Source organism: Rhinichthys klamathensis, unplaced genomic scaffold (assembly GCF_029890125.1).
Source record: "Rhinichthys klamathensis goyatoka isolate OS25496 unplaced genomic scaffold, OSU_Roscu_1.1 h1tg000109l_1, whole genome shotgun sequence".
NCBI classification, from domain to species: domain Eukaryota; kingdom Metazoa; phylum Chordata; class Actinopteri; order Cypriniformes; family Leuciscidae; genus Rhinichthys; species Rhinichthys klamathensis.
The window spans coordinates 4,924,703-4,939,800 of record NW_026606647.1 but is presented as its reverse complement, the minus strand read 5'-3'; the positions used below and the strand labels follow the sequence as shown (position 1 = coordinate 4,939,800).

Genomic DNA, 15,098 nt, shown 5'->3' with positions numbered 1-15,098 from the left:
CACCGATACAGCAAATCTACTTTACATGTAAAAACTGTTAGTTCAGAGTCAGATCTCGGATGTCGGTGTTACTCAGAAATGTATAGCTCTAAAAACCAAACCACAGATGTCTATGATAATGTATTTGTTTCTGGAAAGTGATTCTCATTGGCCATTTTTAGCAATAAAAAGTAACCCCCAAAATGCTACTGTGAGTTGTTTTTCCTTTTTGTTTTAAACCACAATCATACAGTCCTAGAATGAATTTTTTTTTTTTTAATTCTTTAAAAAGCCCATGCTTATAGTTATTTTAGTAGAACTCTTGTTCATTTAGTCCTTCCTGTTTGTTCAAAGATGGCACTCAGAAATGTGCCCAGATATTCTTGTGTGGCAATTTTACTTTCATTTTTAGTCTAAATACGGTGTTGTTGTTCAAACAGTATTGACAAAATTAACAATATTGTTGCCAATAATATTAACTAATATATTATTAAATTATTATTAATCATATGACTTATTGTCAGTATACTTGATATTTAGTTCCCATTTCACCGTTTTGTCAACTCTTAGTTTACTGTCATGTGATTTACAAACACAGTGGGAATCGGTTCATTAGAATCTTTAAAAAGAATCGGCTCATAAGAACGATTTTTGATGAAGGCAGATAAACATCTACGAGGATGTGCTTTCTGGGAAGTGGGCGGAGTTTGTGGTGTGAAAACAGTCAGGCAGGTGTTCAGAAACTTCCAAGCAGTAGGTAACGTTTCTTCGAGTGCTAAAGTTCGTGCGGTCTGTAATGTCCAGCGATTAGAGACTGATCGGAATTAAATCATTCACGCCACTAAATCTGCTGGTCAGCTTACAGGTATGGACGTGTTTTATGTGACGTTAGACGTCAAATATATATCTAATAGGTGAAATTGTAAGAGTCGTAAGAGCAGAGTCTGAGTTTTATACGTTTTTTAAGTATTTAAGCTGTTAATCTTTTCTGAGATTTCATTTTGGAAGGTGTTACTTTTATAGTACTACGGTACAAAGCTAAAACTTATATGCGTTTATTGTACAATGTTTGAGTAACGTTAGGCTAATGCTTGTTATAAAGCCCGGCAGTGACAGTTTTAAAGCGTGAACACGGAAAGCGAAACACAACGAAAATTTCCTAAATAACCTACTACTTTTTTGTTTATTTATTTTTACAATAAACATAATCATTATTGTTATTGTTATTATTATTTTTTAAATAAAATAAGCGTCTGCTATAAGATCTCATTTAATGTATTTTGATAATATAACTACATTATTTGGATTTTAAGTGTTGTGGTAATGGACGTTATTGTATTGGAATCCTCTCTGGCCCATTTGTGCCCGAGGTTGATGCTTGCCTTAGTTACTTGTGATTTCCCATGTCTCATGTTGGTTTCCACTGCATAATGAGGTGTTTTCCGCTGTTTATGTAATGTGTATTGAAATGTCATACAGTACAGTTGAGAGAGAGATAGAAATAAACCCTTGGCTTGTGGGTTCCTGTGTTTCAGTAGCCAAAGGTTGTTAATTTTCTCAAATACAGCCATTTCACAGGGTGATCATGCAGTCAAGGCTTCATGTATTCATATCTTATTAACCACTTATTACAGATTTGTGTGCTGACTGGGGATATGCAATGGCTTCAGCTCTTTTGTATTAGGCACAAGGATGATGCCTGCTCAGCACTGCTTACAATATAGGTAAAATATACCTCCCATAATGACAAATTTTAAATCGAGATAAAAAAAAAAAGTGCATTACCTGCCAATGGCTAGTAGATTAAGAATGTATAAACATAATATAAAATATGGTATGTAATATAATAATAACACAAACCGACAGCTCACACTGGCACTGGGCTGTCTTTATTTTTGTGCCCTGTTTATTCAAACATTTTTGACTGACAGCCTTCTTCTGGCATCTGGGAACCAGTTGTTACGTTTTGCATGAAGAAGGTTGTTTGATTGAAACATTGCCATTTGAATAAATATTAGGAAGTCTGCAAGCTACAGCAATATTCTCAATCTATTGTAGTGTCATTGTGTATTGTCACTCTTCAAATGTTGATTTTCCATTTCTTTTCAAGTAGGCATTCTCTTTATCTGAATTTTTCAGGTCTTAGGTTTTCTTTCTCAGTAACTAGGCATTTTTCTCCATTTGGCCACTACAGTTTACAATCCCTCAACTTTCCAGAAGAGAACGACGAGACTATGGATAAAATCATTACTGAGGACGGCATCTGTGACTCAGACTCCACCGATTCCCAGCTCTTCCACGCTGACTGTTGCATGTCTGAGAATGAGTCATTGAGAGCACAGGCTGACTTCACGGATATTTGCAGAAACAGAAAGACCAACTACAGATCCACACAGTCCAGCTACAGACCTTACCAGCCCCCGCTAGGTCTACCCTCTGGCTACAGTCCCCAGACGCCCTTTCCCAGTCAGACGGAAGCATGTCTGAGCACCCTAGAGCCACACAATGGAGACCTGCTCCACTCGAGTTCACTGGGCAGAAGTTCAGTGGAATACCCTAGTGGCAACCTTCCCTCTTGCTTGGTGTCTGGAAATTACTGCAGTTATCCTGGTGATTCCAGCTACTCTTGCTCTCCAGACAGGCACAGTCTGGGAGAGGGGAGTCTAGAACAGCCACGTTCACTGCACTCTATCCCAACTGCGTTCGCGCCTCACAGCTACTGCATGCCCCCGCAACCCTGCGCGTCCCGTGGGCCGCCCTGCTGTAGTCAGCACACTGTGGATGTGTATCAAATGGATCATGGCTGTCATTACAGACCACATTACCAGATGCCCTGTTGGCCTTCACGTAAGTCTCGGTTCTTTGTTGAAATGCAATGCCTATTATGATATTATGAGTCATAAGTGAGTTTTGTTTTTTTACATGAAACTTGTAAAATTGTCAAACAAGACCATAAACAGTAATGAATAATTCCAACATTCAAAACCCTCCATTGTCTTTAAAATGACCTCATACTTGTACGCTGTCTTTATCAGGGATCGTTATCAAGCCTGTGGCCAATCAAATGTATGCAATTCAGTTGAGCAACAAGTTTCCATTTCACTCAACTTACTTAGTCAGAAGGTTAAATATCACTTTTATTTGCGGTATTTCAATGCAAAAACCTATATTGTATTCACTGAACCACACTAATCAACAATGTAGTTTAGACAAATGTTGAATGTACTGAAATACTGTAGCTGAACCATATTTAAATTGAATCATTGTCGCCCTTTTTGTTTAAATGTATAATTTCTGTGTAAATTATAAAAATAATAATTGGCTGACTGGCTGAGTTTGCAACATCTTCCATTGCATTACAATCGACACATATATAAACATCTTACTATCCAATGATAGTCCATCTGACATGTCTAAAAGCTGAACGTCTAACTATTCTAAAGCTGATTGGTTGCACAGACGAGTGAACTGAACTATGGCTTTTTTTTTAGCTTAATTGACAAATGGATAAAGAAAAGCAGCTGATAAATGTCTTTTTGAAATGTAGTTTACAATGTGCATTTGAAAGTTTCTTTAAATTCACTATTTTATTGTTTTATTTAACCACATTTTAAAACACAAATTAAATAATGTCAGTTTATTTTTTTCCACTACATTTTAAGATATTAATTAAAATAAACATTTTAAAGTCTGTTGATTGGGCCATTTAAAAAAAGGATTATTTCCATTTTATGTTTCAAACTTAATGCTTAATTTTATTGTTAAATATTTGTCTGGCACAGTTAACATTGAGCTATTTACTGCAGGCGGTAAACAAAATAATATTAATAAAATTAGATGTTTGTGTAGGCCTACATTTGTATAATTGTATTGATCATGGCAGCAGTAATTCATCAAATGATGGAAAAGCATGTTATAAATTGGCAAGTATTCATAATAAATGTTTTTTTACTTGATCTAATTGACAAGTAACTCAAATTATCAAGCGGATCTAATGTTATTAAATACTAATTTTGGTTTCAATAAAACCTATGTTAGGTTACTGATAAAGCATTTTTACAGTGTATGCAGATTAATGTCTCGCTCACTTCATCATTTCATCTCCAACAGGCCTTGAAAACAGCAGACACTCAGCCTCAGAGTTCACTCACAGGTAATGTATAATAGTGGTGGGACAATTAATGTGGGTCTTGTATTGATTTTACAGGTTGCTTGTTTTCAATGATGGATTCAACTTAGTTTTCTGAGGTCTTTATGCAATGCTCTGATCTCTCACAGTGGCCACACCTCTCCTCACCCTCGAGCTAAACTAACTGCAAGCACAGCCCCTCTGTCCCTGGAGCAAAGTGAGTGTACACACTGATGTTGAGCAACACTGAAAGAATGTGGAATTTGAATAAGATGTGTGTGCCAGTAGCTTCAGAATATAATAAAGAAATTTTTTTAACTTGAATCTGTTCTTCTTCAGAGTCACCTGATTATAAAGTGATTGTGTTAAAGATGCTATATGTAGATTACATTTAGTTAATGGTACTTTAAATCTAATTCCCCAAATCAAATTTTTTTTTTTTCAACAATTAATTCCCCTAAAAGACTAGTAATATAATATAATAATATTTAAGGTATAATGTACATCCAGCCGGCTGTTATCGCAAAATAAACCCAGACAGAGCGATCAGGATGCCAAGCGGAGGGGTCTTGCATCACTCTGAAGGGGTTTATTCAAAGGAATAATCTACAATTATGATTTTTGTCATAATCGTGAAGTCCTTACATGTAATTAATAAATCGATTAATTGCATCTAACAAAAAAAGGTTTTGTTTATATTTAATATATGTGTGTGTGTGTGTGTGTGTATACTATACATATACACGCATATGTATGCATACATATGTGTGTGTGTGCGTATATATATATATATATATATATATATGCAAACATATATGGGTGTATACACACACACACACACACATATATAATATATATATATATATATATATATATATATATGTGTGTGTGTGTATATATATATATATATATATGCAAACATATATGGGTGTATACACACACACATATATTATATATATATATATATATATATATATATATATATATATATATATATATATATATATAATTATAATTATACACACATTATATAAACAAAAACTTTTATGTTACATGCGATTAATCATGCTATTTAACAGCACTAAATAGAATAGAATATTTTGAATTATAATTCTGGAAGGATCTATTAAATGTTCTTTTTCACTCTTTTCATTATTGCAGGGAAGGTGTTTGTTACTTATGAAGCAGACAGTGAAAAACATGTCAAAGAGATCATCAACTTTGTTGCCTTACTGAGACACAATGGCTTCTACACTCACGTAAGACATGCAACCTATGCCAAACATTGCCTTGCAGCCATGCTTGTCACCTGATGCTGGGTCTGTCAGAGATCATGTTCAGTCCTTTTGTTTTTTTTGCACAGATTGACATGTTTGAACAACAGTTCAAGAGCATAAGCAAGATTGACTTCATGGAAAGATACATCAGCGAAGTAAGTAGAGATCGTCTCAGACCTCCTAGTATTTCAGAGTGTGTTTTTTATAGTTTGACTTGCACAGCATAAATTCTAGACCACATTGCAGCTTATTTTGACCAAGAATCACCTACAGGGTAATATTGTAAGACAGAAAACTGTAAAGCAACCAAACAATTTTTGTTGTTACAGGCCATTCAGGAGCAGGTTTATTGGAAAGAGATCATATTTCATAATATATATTAATAGTATCATATTTCACAATTTTTAATAATATAAATTTGTATATAAAACACCAGAAAAAGAGACCATAAAGACAATTTTGCATAGTTATGTGTTAAATATGACCTCAAGATGGTTTTTATCACTCATTAGCCTAAATCATGACTGTAGTGCTTCTACTCCGTATAAATATATTTTCATCTGCGATCATTCTTTTTTTTTAATATTATTATTACTATTATTTATGAATAGGCCATAGGTCATTTGTGAAGGTCTATCTATGAAGCTTTGGCTTCTTAAATAAACAATCAAATTCGAATGCATCATCAAGGATATGAGATATCTGTAACCTCTTAAGCTAGGAGAACTTGTTCAATGGTTGCATTTATAAAGCAATGCTTACTATTGAATTGCAAGCAGTGGAAGAACTAACATTGCTGTTTATGGTCAACACATTGAGCCTAGTGGTGGGTGCTCTCCTTTGTTGAGGATGTCTTCAGTTCTTACAAATCTAAAAAAAATGTTAGCATTGATGTTATATGTCTGATTAAATGTCACTGTTTAACCTTATAAACCGTATAAATGCCAAGGATTGATCCCTGACACATAGTTGACATTACTATGACATTTCCCCTTTAAAATGAATGTCTACAAGTAGTTGCTTTTAGGTGATTTAATTTGTGCTGAGATTCTGAACAGGTTCAATGTGTCAATGTCATTCAGGCAGTGTATGTCCTACTTGTGTTCAATAGTATTTGCTTCTAAATGATTACAGCCAGTTTGTGAGTTGCCAATGAACACATCTATAGCACAACAAATATAGTCAACCAGTATGTATTTCATTTTCTTCGCTGACTTTCAGATTATAATCTATTGAATTCTGAGGAATTGATTTAAACATGGTAAATATGTGTTAAACAGAGCTGGAGTAGAAATAAATAAGAATTATTAAATAAGTCCATTTTTATTAGACATATACACAAGTTGCAGGGGATTTGTAGGATTTTATAATGCCCAGGTATTCTTATTTTGCATTAATCTGAATGGCATGAACAGTCTTGGCACTAACAAATCCAACAACACTTTTAATTTGATGCATTTTTAGACCATCTAATAAATAAAAAAACATGTAACCCCGAAACAAGTAGTTTTAATTAATATAATTCAGACCTCAAGTGGGGGAGGACATATTTCTAGCATATTTCTGAACGATTAACCCTGCTTTTCTAGTTTCAGCATTTACAGAGTGAACAAACTTTTTTAATTATTATCTGAAGTAGGCCTAATTGCTACTTTCTGTCCATAAAGTTGTCTTATTTTGTGTTAATTTTTTTAAATGCACAGAAAGACTATCTGATCATCATAGTCATTAGTCCAAAGTACCACGAGATTGTGACCAATGCCTCGTTTTACATGGAAAACGATGAAACACTCAACACTGTCTACATACACAAGCAGGTACAACTTACAAATGATTAGTGGAAATAGATTTTTCCTTATTTTTCTTGTCAATTGACTTAAAAACTTTGTCTTTTAGTTACAAAACGAATTCATTCAGAATGGGGCCAGGAATTATAGATTCATTCCCATTTTGTTTCCTGGTGCCAAGAAGGTAAAACTGTCTATCTTTTCAGCAACTGATTAAAATTTAAAACCCATAGTTCACCCAAAAATGGAAATTGTCATCATTTACTATCTCTCAAGGTTTCCAAACCTGTATGAATGAACCTTTCTTTTGCTGAACACAATAGAAGATATTATGAAGAATGTCAGTAACCAAACAGTTGATGGACCCCATTGACTTAGTATTTTTAGTATTTACTATGGTATTTTTTCCTACTATGGAAGTCAATAGGGCCCATGAACTGTTTGGTTAACCATATTCTTCAAAATATATTTGATTTGTTTTCAGCAGAAGAAAGAAATTCATACAGGTTTGGAGCAACTTCAGAATTTTCATTTTTGGGTGAACTATCCCTTTAATGAAAACTATATTTCTGTTTAAACAAGTACTCGCTCAAGCAGCCAAAATCCTCATTTGTGATTAACTATTATGATAACAGCAATAGACATCTGTGGTTGTTTGTGCAATGCTCTGGTAACACCTAAAGGATTACTCCAATATATTCCACTTAAATCCAGTTCAGATGTAATGATGCCTCTGCGTTAGTTTACAACATTTCTGTCTGCTTTTGTCTGTCAGTGTCATGTCCCTTCATGGCTTCAAAGCACGCAAATCTTCACCTGGCCCAGGGACCGAGATGACATTCTTCGTCGACTCATGCGTGTTGAGAAATACAACCCTCCACCCATTGGAGAGCTGCCCACCATTGTCTCCATCCCCATTTAGTTGATTAGGTTTTCAAGACCCATTATATGTCAGTTATGAACAGGCCTGTGTGATCCATTTTAAGTTTATTTGCCCCTCTATGTCATTTGAATAAAACTCCTGTCATTTAATTAATATTTCACCACTCATGACTGATGAATAAATCAGAATTCCTACTAGTGCTGTCAAACTGATTAATCGTGAATAATCGATTCTAAAATAAAAGTTTGTGTTTATATAATGTATGCGTGTATATTATTTATATGTGTGTGTGTGTGTCTGTATATATACATTTTTGAAGTTTAAAAAAACATTTTGCCAAAATTTCACAGGCAAAAAAGGTCCATTGTCTATTGTTAACAGTGTAGAGATGTACGAAGCAAAACTCACACAGAATTCACTTTCAAACTAAGCAGCTTTCTATTGGTCAATGCTGCAAATCCATTGCAAAATCTGCGGAGGGAAATCTTTCGCCCTCACACGATGTACCTGACCTCGTGGGTTCTTATTGAAATGACTGGATTTTGAAAATTCGTAAACAGTGGAAATTTTTCTGTAATAATAGCAATGTAAGCACATTTTTAACCCTTACTCACTGCAGCAGACCAGGAACTTTTAAAGACATGTTTCCTTTTCATCACACTCCTTTGCTGTTGGATGAACCTGAAATAGATGGAGGACAGAATCACACACACCGTAGAGAGTATATTATAACAAACTACTTGTGCTTTGTGCCTTAGAATTGTTCTTAGTACGCCAGACAAAAAAAATCTTTTAAATTGATTTCAGTTAGCAGGTTTCCACAGTTCATGCTCTGCTGAGATTTCATGATCTTTCATGTTCCTAAATGATGCTGGCTCGTTTTATTGAACCAAGAAATGTGATCAAATTATTGATCAAATTAGATGTCAGAATCAGGGACATTATTGGTACAGTTTAACGTACCATGTTTTTGAGTTGTTTCAAGAAACAGAGTTGAAAATACTAGTGAATTTTATTGATTAGATGAATGGATGCGTGTGAGCACATATTTATATAATTGCAGTCATGCTATGTACTTTGCCAGAAAAATGTCATGGGGTGCAGAACAAAATCTGCCTGAGGCTATTGCCACATGCTCTAGAGACTCAAAATGAGTAAACTACTCAACACTGGCTTAACAAACAAGAGTTTTTGAACTGATAAAAAGGTTTATCTTGAAATGCAATAAGCCCCTTTGGATAGACCACGGCTATCAAGCAGAATATTCAGGCAAAATTTTCTGCGAATAACTTGAATATCTGTCTGTCTGTTCCCCACACAAATCTATTTTAGGTCACCTTTTTACAGTTTTATCAGCTTTGGTTCCCCCATCCACGTTTTGTTTTATGTAAGACAACAAGAGTAGAATTTCTTGTATTGGAATGACCTGAGTAAATGATATCAGAATGAAACATTTGAGCAAACCATTCTTTGAAGCCTCTGAATCCTGTTGAACATAACAACAAACCTGTCAAACATGGAATCTCCGAGAGCTCAACCCAGTTAGTGTCTTCAAGGAGTTACTGAAGGTTAATTAAGCCCCATTAAACAATCTAACCCCTTCTATTGAGGCTTATCAGGAATGAATTATTATAAATCAGCCGTAACAATATAATCAAGGGGATTTGGTCATAGAGAGACTGACATAATCCTCATATGAACAATATTAGCAGTATCCAAAAATGATTTGCCGAGGAGAAATGGTTATCAGTTTGTAATTAAAATGAGACGAGAAACAGAATGATTGATTACTCGACGCAGTGACAGAAAAGGTTATGAGAACAGGCTCTCTAAAGTAGTCTTTTTATAGCTGGTTAATTTCTAGATGAAACAAGTTAATTCCAGGAATATGTCATCCATCACCACAGCTCTGTGAAATATTGTGAAGGCTTGTCACTGACAATAGGAAGTGACAGTGTTTTAACATCTTTACATTCATTTAGTAAATCCACAATGCATTAGAGAGTTCAGTCATCATCTGCAGGACAGAGCTGCTGTTCTTTGCTTTGTTGTGCCTTAAGATGGCACTCTTCACATGTGTTATTACTGTACATGTTGAAGAAGATCATCTTTATTACCCAGAAGAAGGGGGGCACAATAGTGGGGTTGGGGCATGTTGTCATAATGGAAAATTTTCAAAAGTTCATAAAAAAAAAAAAAAAAAAATTTGAAGTTGATACAATAAAGGAGATTGGTTTATTAAATAGACAATTTAAAATAGTATGTTCTCTGAACCATATTAATTATCTAAGTTGATTTGACAAAAGGTAAAAAGTTGTGATAAATCATGAAAACAGTTTTTTTGCAGAGTGCCAATAAACAGTCCACACTATTATGGTTTCTTAAAGAACTCTTTATGCCAAAATAAAACATCTTAAACGATTGTATAAAACCTTCATGTTTAATTAGCCATTTCATTTTTTTCTTGGGACAAAGCATGTTTTTGAGCTGTTTAATTAATACAATTTAATCCGAATAAAAAATGAATAAAACAAAATAATGAATCGCCTGTCAGAACCCTTTAAGGTTCTATTCTTGTAAGAGTGCATCTTCAAATATTTAAATATACATTAAAATATGAATATATATATATTGAATATAAAAATTATTATGACTTTTGTAATTATTAGTTGTTTAATATGTTAAGCATTATTTTATGTTATCATGTTTCTATACAATTTTATCATGGAAGTTTATTATAAAAATGTATTTTAGTAGAGGCAATAGCTGCAATTTGTTTTCCATGTCCTCCAGTTACACTGTACTTCATTGTATGTTTAAAATAATCTGAAACATATGAGGTAATATTGAATTTTTCTTTCTAATAACAGGATAAAAAAAGTCAGTTTCTGTACATTAACACTCTGACCTAATTAGAAAAGAATCCATGATAAAACATGATCTGCATTGCTGTTGCAGTCCTGTAGGGGGCAGTATCTCATCAGCTCTTTGTTTCAGGTAGTTTTTCAGTTCCACCCAGAATTGAAGGTTTCACACATTCTATTTTTACACTGCTGAATAATTCAATACAGAGCCATATATGATCAGTGACATTTCCTCTTTTCTAGCAGTCTGACAATGGGGTTGCATCACTTGATCCTCGATGTGGAGCCTAGAAAGTGATATACAGCTGTGAAACTATGAATATCTTTGTTCTAGGACAGAAAATGACATTAATAAATATACACGATGACCTAAAAACCACCCTCGATTTTCAACTTCAATTGATTCTCTGTTTACAGAAAGGATATAATGATGCGAAACGAGCCTGCCATAATAGATTTCTTTGAGCATGCTCTGTAATGGTCCGTTGCCATGCTTCTGAACCCCCACTAGATCAGTGACACAGTATTTCATCATTAAATTCCAATTTAATATGTTCTTTATGGCAAATAAGGACAGGAATATCAAAGAAGGAAATGAACTCTCATAGGAAGAAAAAGAAGTGTTCAAATCACATTTTTGATGCTTCCGAAGGCCCTGTATTTCTTTCATTTTGATTGCATTTTGTGGGAACGTTTTATAGGAGTTACTTCAGGAAGTATCCAGGGAGTAATTCTGCGCATGAAATCTCGGCTTCTGTTTCGTTCCTGCAAGGGGAAGCCGGGGTGATCCTTAAACTTGTAAAGTGTTGTTGCCATGGTAACATCACAGTTCATCAAGGTTCCGTGTAATAACATGAGTCAAAGTTTAAATGGCAATTATGGACTGATGCAATAAGAACATGCGAACATACATGCTGATATTCATCAAAAATGGTAATGAAATCTCATACTAATACTAAATCTCACCTCTGAAAGATTATGCACTTGCTGACACTTTCTAGCCATTATTCAAGTAAACATTGTTAGTACTGTAATTATTAGGCCTATATCCAGTTATCCACCAAGAAGTGAGGGGGGAAAAGCAACCAACATATGCACCTGTTATTATTCTCACTACGTGGAGCTCATTTTGGTCAGCGGAATTCAAATGTGTGTTGGTCGCAGCAGGTGAGATACGTCTAAGAAAACTAAATATGCGGTCGGCACATGCATCCAAGAAACGCCTCCGGCTCATTTGCCTGAGTGTTTTTGTGACTCACAAAGGAGAAGGCTTTACAACTCTATAACAACTGATAAAGAAGCTTTACCTCCATTACATCAATGTAGTCAGGCTCAAAACTCAATGCTTAGGTCATTTCTGTGTTCAAGGGCCTCCTCCAGAAAAATAACTGAGTCTACAGCAGCAGTCTTTTGGGAAAAGCCTTCATCTCTTGCCCTGTGGGAAACAATGAAAGCTGAAATGAGACAAAAATCAAAGTAGTCATCTTCCCAGACCCGCTCTTCACTCAAGAGCAGAACGAGTCCTGACAAAAAACGATTGAACTGGGTAAAATGTGTCTTTCTGTATTACTTGAAGTTGTCAGATATTTCTGACCTGAAATTCATTCATTTCTAATATTTTTTGGTATTGATACTGCAGTGTGCCGACAATAATTAAACATGGACATGAAGGAACCCAAACCAAGGAAATCCCATTTTAAATCAAATTAATTCCAGTTTATGAATCATTCCAGATTCCCCAGAAACAAACCCTCAGAACCACTCAATCTCTTTCTGAAGCCATGTTTCACGGTTTATTTTAAACTTTCTGGGTTTTTTAAGAGCTGAGAAGGGGAAGGAAGAGGCAGAGCTTTTCTGGGAATGAAAACAAGTCACTGTTATTTACAAGGACTACTTTCAGCTATAGGCTAATATTGCATTTTTATGTTTAGCAACATTGAGCATGAATGTCTGGTATTCAGACATTTGGATATTTTATACAAGTTCAATAAACAAGAAGCTACATAATTAACATTTTACTGACATATTTACCTCATACATTTTTACCCCAAGTATAAACATTTTACCCCAAATATATGTTTCACAAACAAGACTTAGCATAGTTCCAGACTGAATGCATGTTTGAGCTGTTTTAACTGAAACCAACGTGCACTGGCATATTTTAAAATATGTCAGTGCCAATTTTTTGTCTCAAGATGCACATCAATGTGTTTTTCTAAGGTATGTTTATAAAAGCTATTAAAATGCTCTAATAGAAATAAGGCTCAATCCTGGCTTAATTTAAGCCCTGTCTGTGAAACCAGGCCATAGAGTCTTAAATCGACACTTTATTACATTTGAGGGGGTTGAAGAAAATATATCTCACGGTTCCAACTAAGCAGTAAGCATCAAAATAGATCTCTTGAGTTTCTGATTCATTAAAAATATGAATCTATATAAGCTCACAATTCTATAACTAAAACATATCTCAAACTTTATTACAATGTCCTTATTCATGTCTTCCGGTCCCCTAAGGCTAGGAATTGACATGATTGGCTGTCCATTATAAATGAGCATAGTATAGAAAACTGGGTCAGTGAGAAGAAGGTGAAGGATTCCATACATATTGTGCTCATGAATGCCAAAAGAACCATTAAAATCTATCTATCTATCTATCTATCTATCTATCTATCTATCTATCTATCTATCTATCTATCTATCTATCTATCTATCTAACCAACCACCCACCCATTTATCCATCCGCTGTCGTTATATTCTTAAACTGGAGCCCACAATAAATCCTGTATTTTTCTAACATAAGGCATGAGTATCGCACCAACCTCTGCCTCTTCTTTCCAGCTGAAAAAGGTACATTTAAAATAGCAGAAAAACACTCGTGCCCTACTGTGACCCCATCCTGTAATAAAGAGATGAAAGAGAGAAAGAGAGAAAGAAACGAGGAAGATGGATTAATTACCACAGTCAGTTTCCACTGTCTGTCCAGGGGAATCTCTATAGGAATGTAGGTCCACCCAGACCCCTGCTGCTCTCTCCATCTGTTCAGCACTGCTCACTCCCTCAACAGTAGGCATATCAAAAGGTGCATCGTTTCTGATGTGCCTTAATTTCAGGGAGAGTAGTGTCAAGGATGCGGGGAGGTTGTCTTCTGGCGTCGAGATCAATCATTTCGGTACCACACTTTACTGCTGCGTCGGTTCCATTTGCTCATTTATATAATATTTTCATTTAATGTTTATTTTTTCACAATAGACAGCGTTGTAATGTCTCAAACATTTTTAAAGGCTGGATTCTGTCTGTCGTCAATTTAATTTCACCTTCCGCACACAATTCACAGAAGGAATGAGATCAGGAGATCAACTGTAGCCTACCAGCGAGCCCTGTAAGGATGTGCGAATTTTCTTTATAAAACCGCATCACAAGTAATTTCCAAGTATTTGCAGAATGTCATTTTAGATGGAAACTTGTGGGGACACCGTGTTACAAATCTGCAGAATCTGAAAATGAGACATTCGAACTGCAGGTGGCCTCCAAAGATGACTGAACGTGGTGACACTACAAGGTGACATATTTCCAGGTCATTGCTTTGATGAAGTAGATGGGGGAAATGAAGGTGTTGATCATAACTACAGCAAAAACATATATTTTATGACCGGGAAGTTGTTCTCTAAGCGGCTATACTGTATATTGAATACAGTCGGATTTTTATTTTTTTTTAAAGGAGAGAGATTCAAGTCGTATCGGCAAATGTGCACAAGATGTAGAGCTCATAATCTAACATCCAATGATGTGTAACGAGCAGACTTTGCTAAAAAAGGATTTTATGACAGCATCTCTATTTATCTCAAGTTAAAATGTGATGCTAATTTGGAATTAAATAATTCAATGTGAAGAAAACTATTTGCAGTTTGCCCTTGTGAATCCTCCGTGCTAACTTTTTCAGTAAAGATTGATGGACCTCTATGCGCCAGCTGAATGAGAACTTTAGATCATTTGGAACTGAAATAGGAACATTTGCACACATGAATGATCAAACTAAAAGGAGACCCCCTTCCTTTTTGTACGTACATACACCGGGAGCTAAATGTTTTTCCTCATCATTTTAACCTAAATCAGTAGAATAATGAATTTTACAATCCACTGCCTTTTCCCTCTTCCTTCGAACAGTTCCTAGACGTGTGC

The 15,098-nt window shown here is 35.1% G+C and overlaps 1 protein-coding gene across 3 annotated transcripts; it reads left to right on the top strand.

Annotated features, from left to right (window-relative positions):
- Positions 1-742: 742 nt before the first annotated feature.
- On the top strand, positions 743-8,167 carry traf3ip2l (TRAF3 interacting protein 2-like). Of its 3 annotated transcripts, XM_056254007.1 has the most exons (10): positions 743-844; positions 1,614-1,703; positions 2,174-2,826; positions 4,090-4,132; positions 4,258-4,325; positions 5,270-5,367; positions 5,472-5,540; positions 7,089-7,202; positions 7,282-7,356; positions 7,948-8,167. In XM_056254007.1, exons 2-10 carry the CDS (start codon positions 1,672-1,674, stop codon positions 8,092-8,094), a joined length of 1,299 nt encoding a protein of 432 aa, XP_056109982.1. In that variant the 5' UTR covers positions 743-844; positions 1,614-1,671; the 3' UTR covers positions 8,095-8,167. The 3 variants fall into 3 exon arrangements, with proteins under 3 accessions (XP_056109982.1, XP_056109983.1, XP_056109984.1); XM_056254008.1 differs by lacking the exon at positions 1,614-1,703; XM_056254009.1 differs by lacking the exon at positions 1,614-1,703 and having other exon boundaries at positions 2,147-2,826.
- Positions 8,168-15,098: the final 6,931 nt, after the last annotated feature.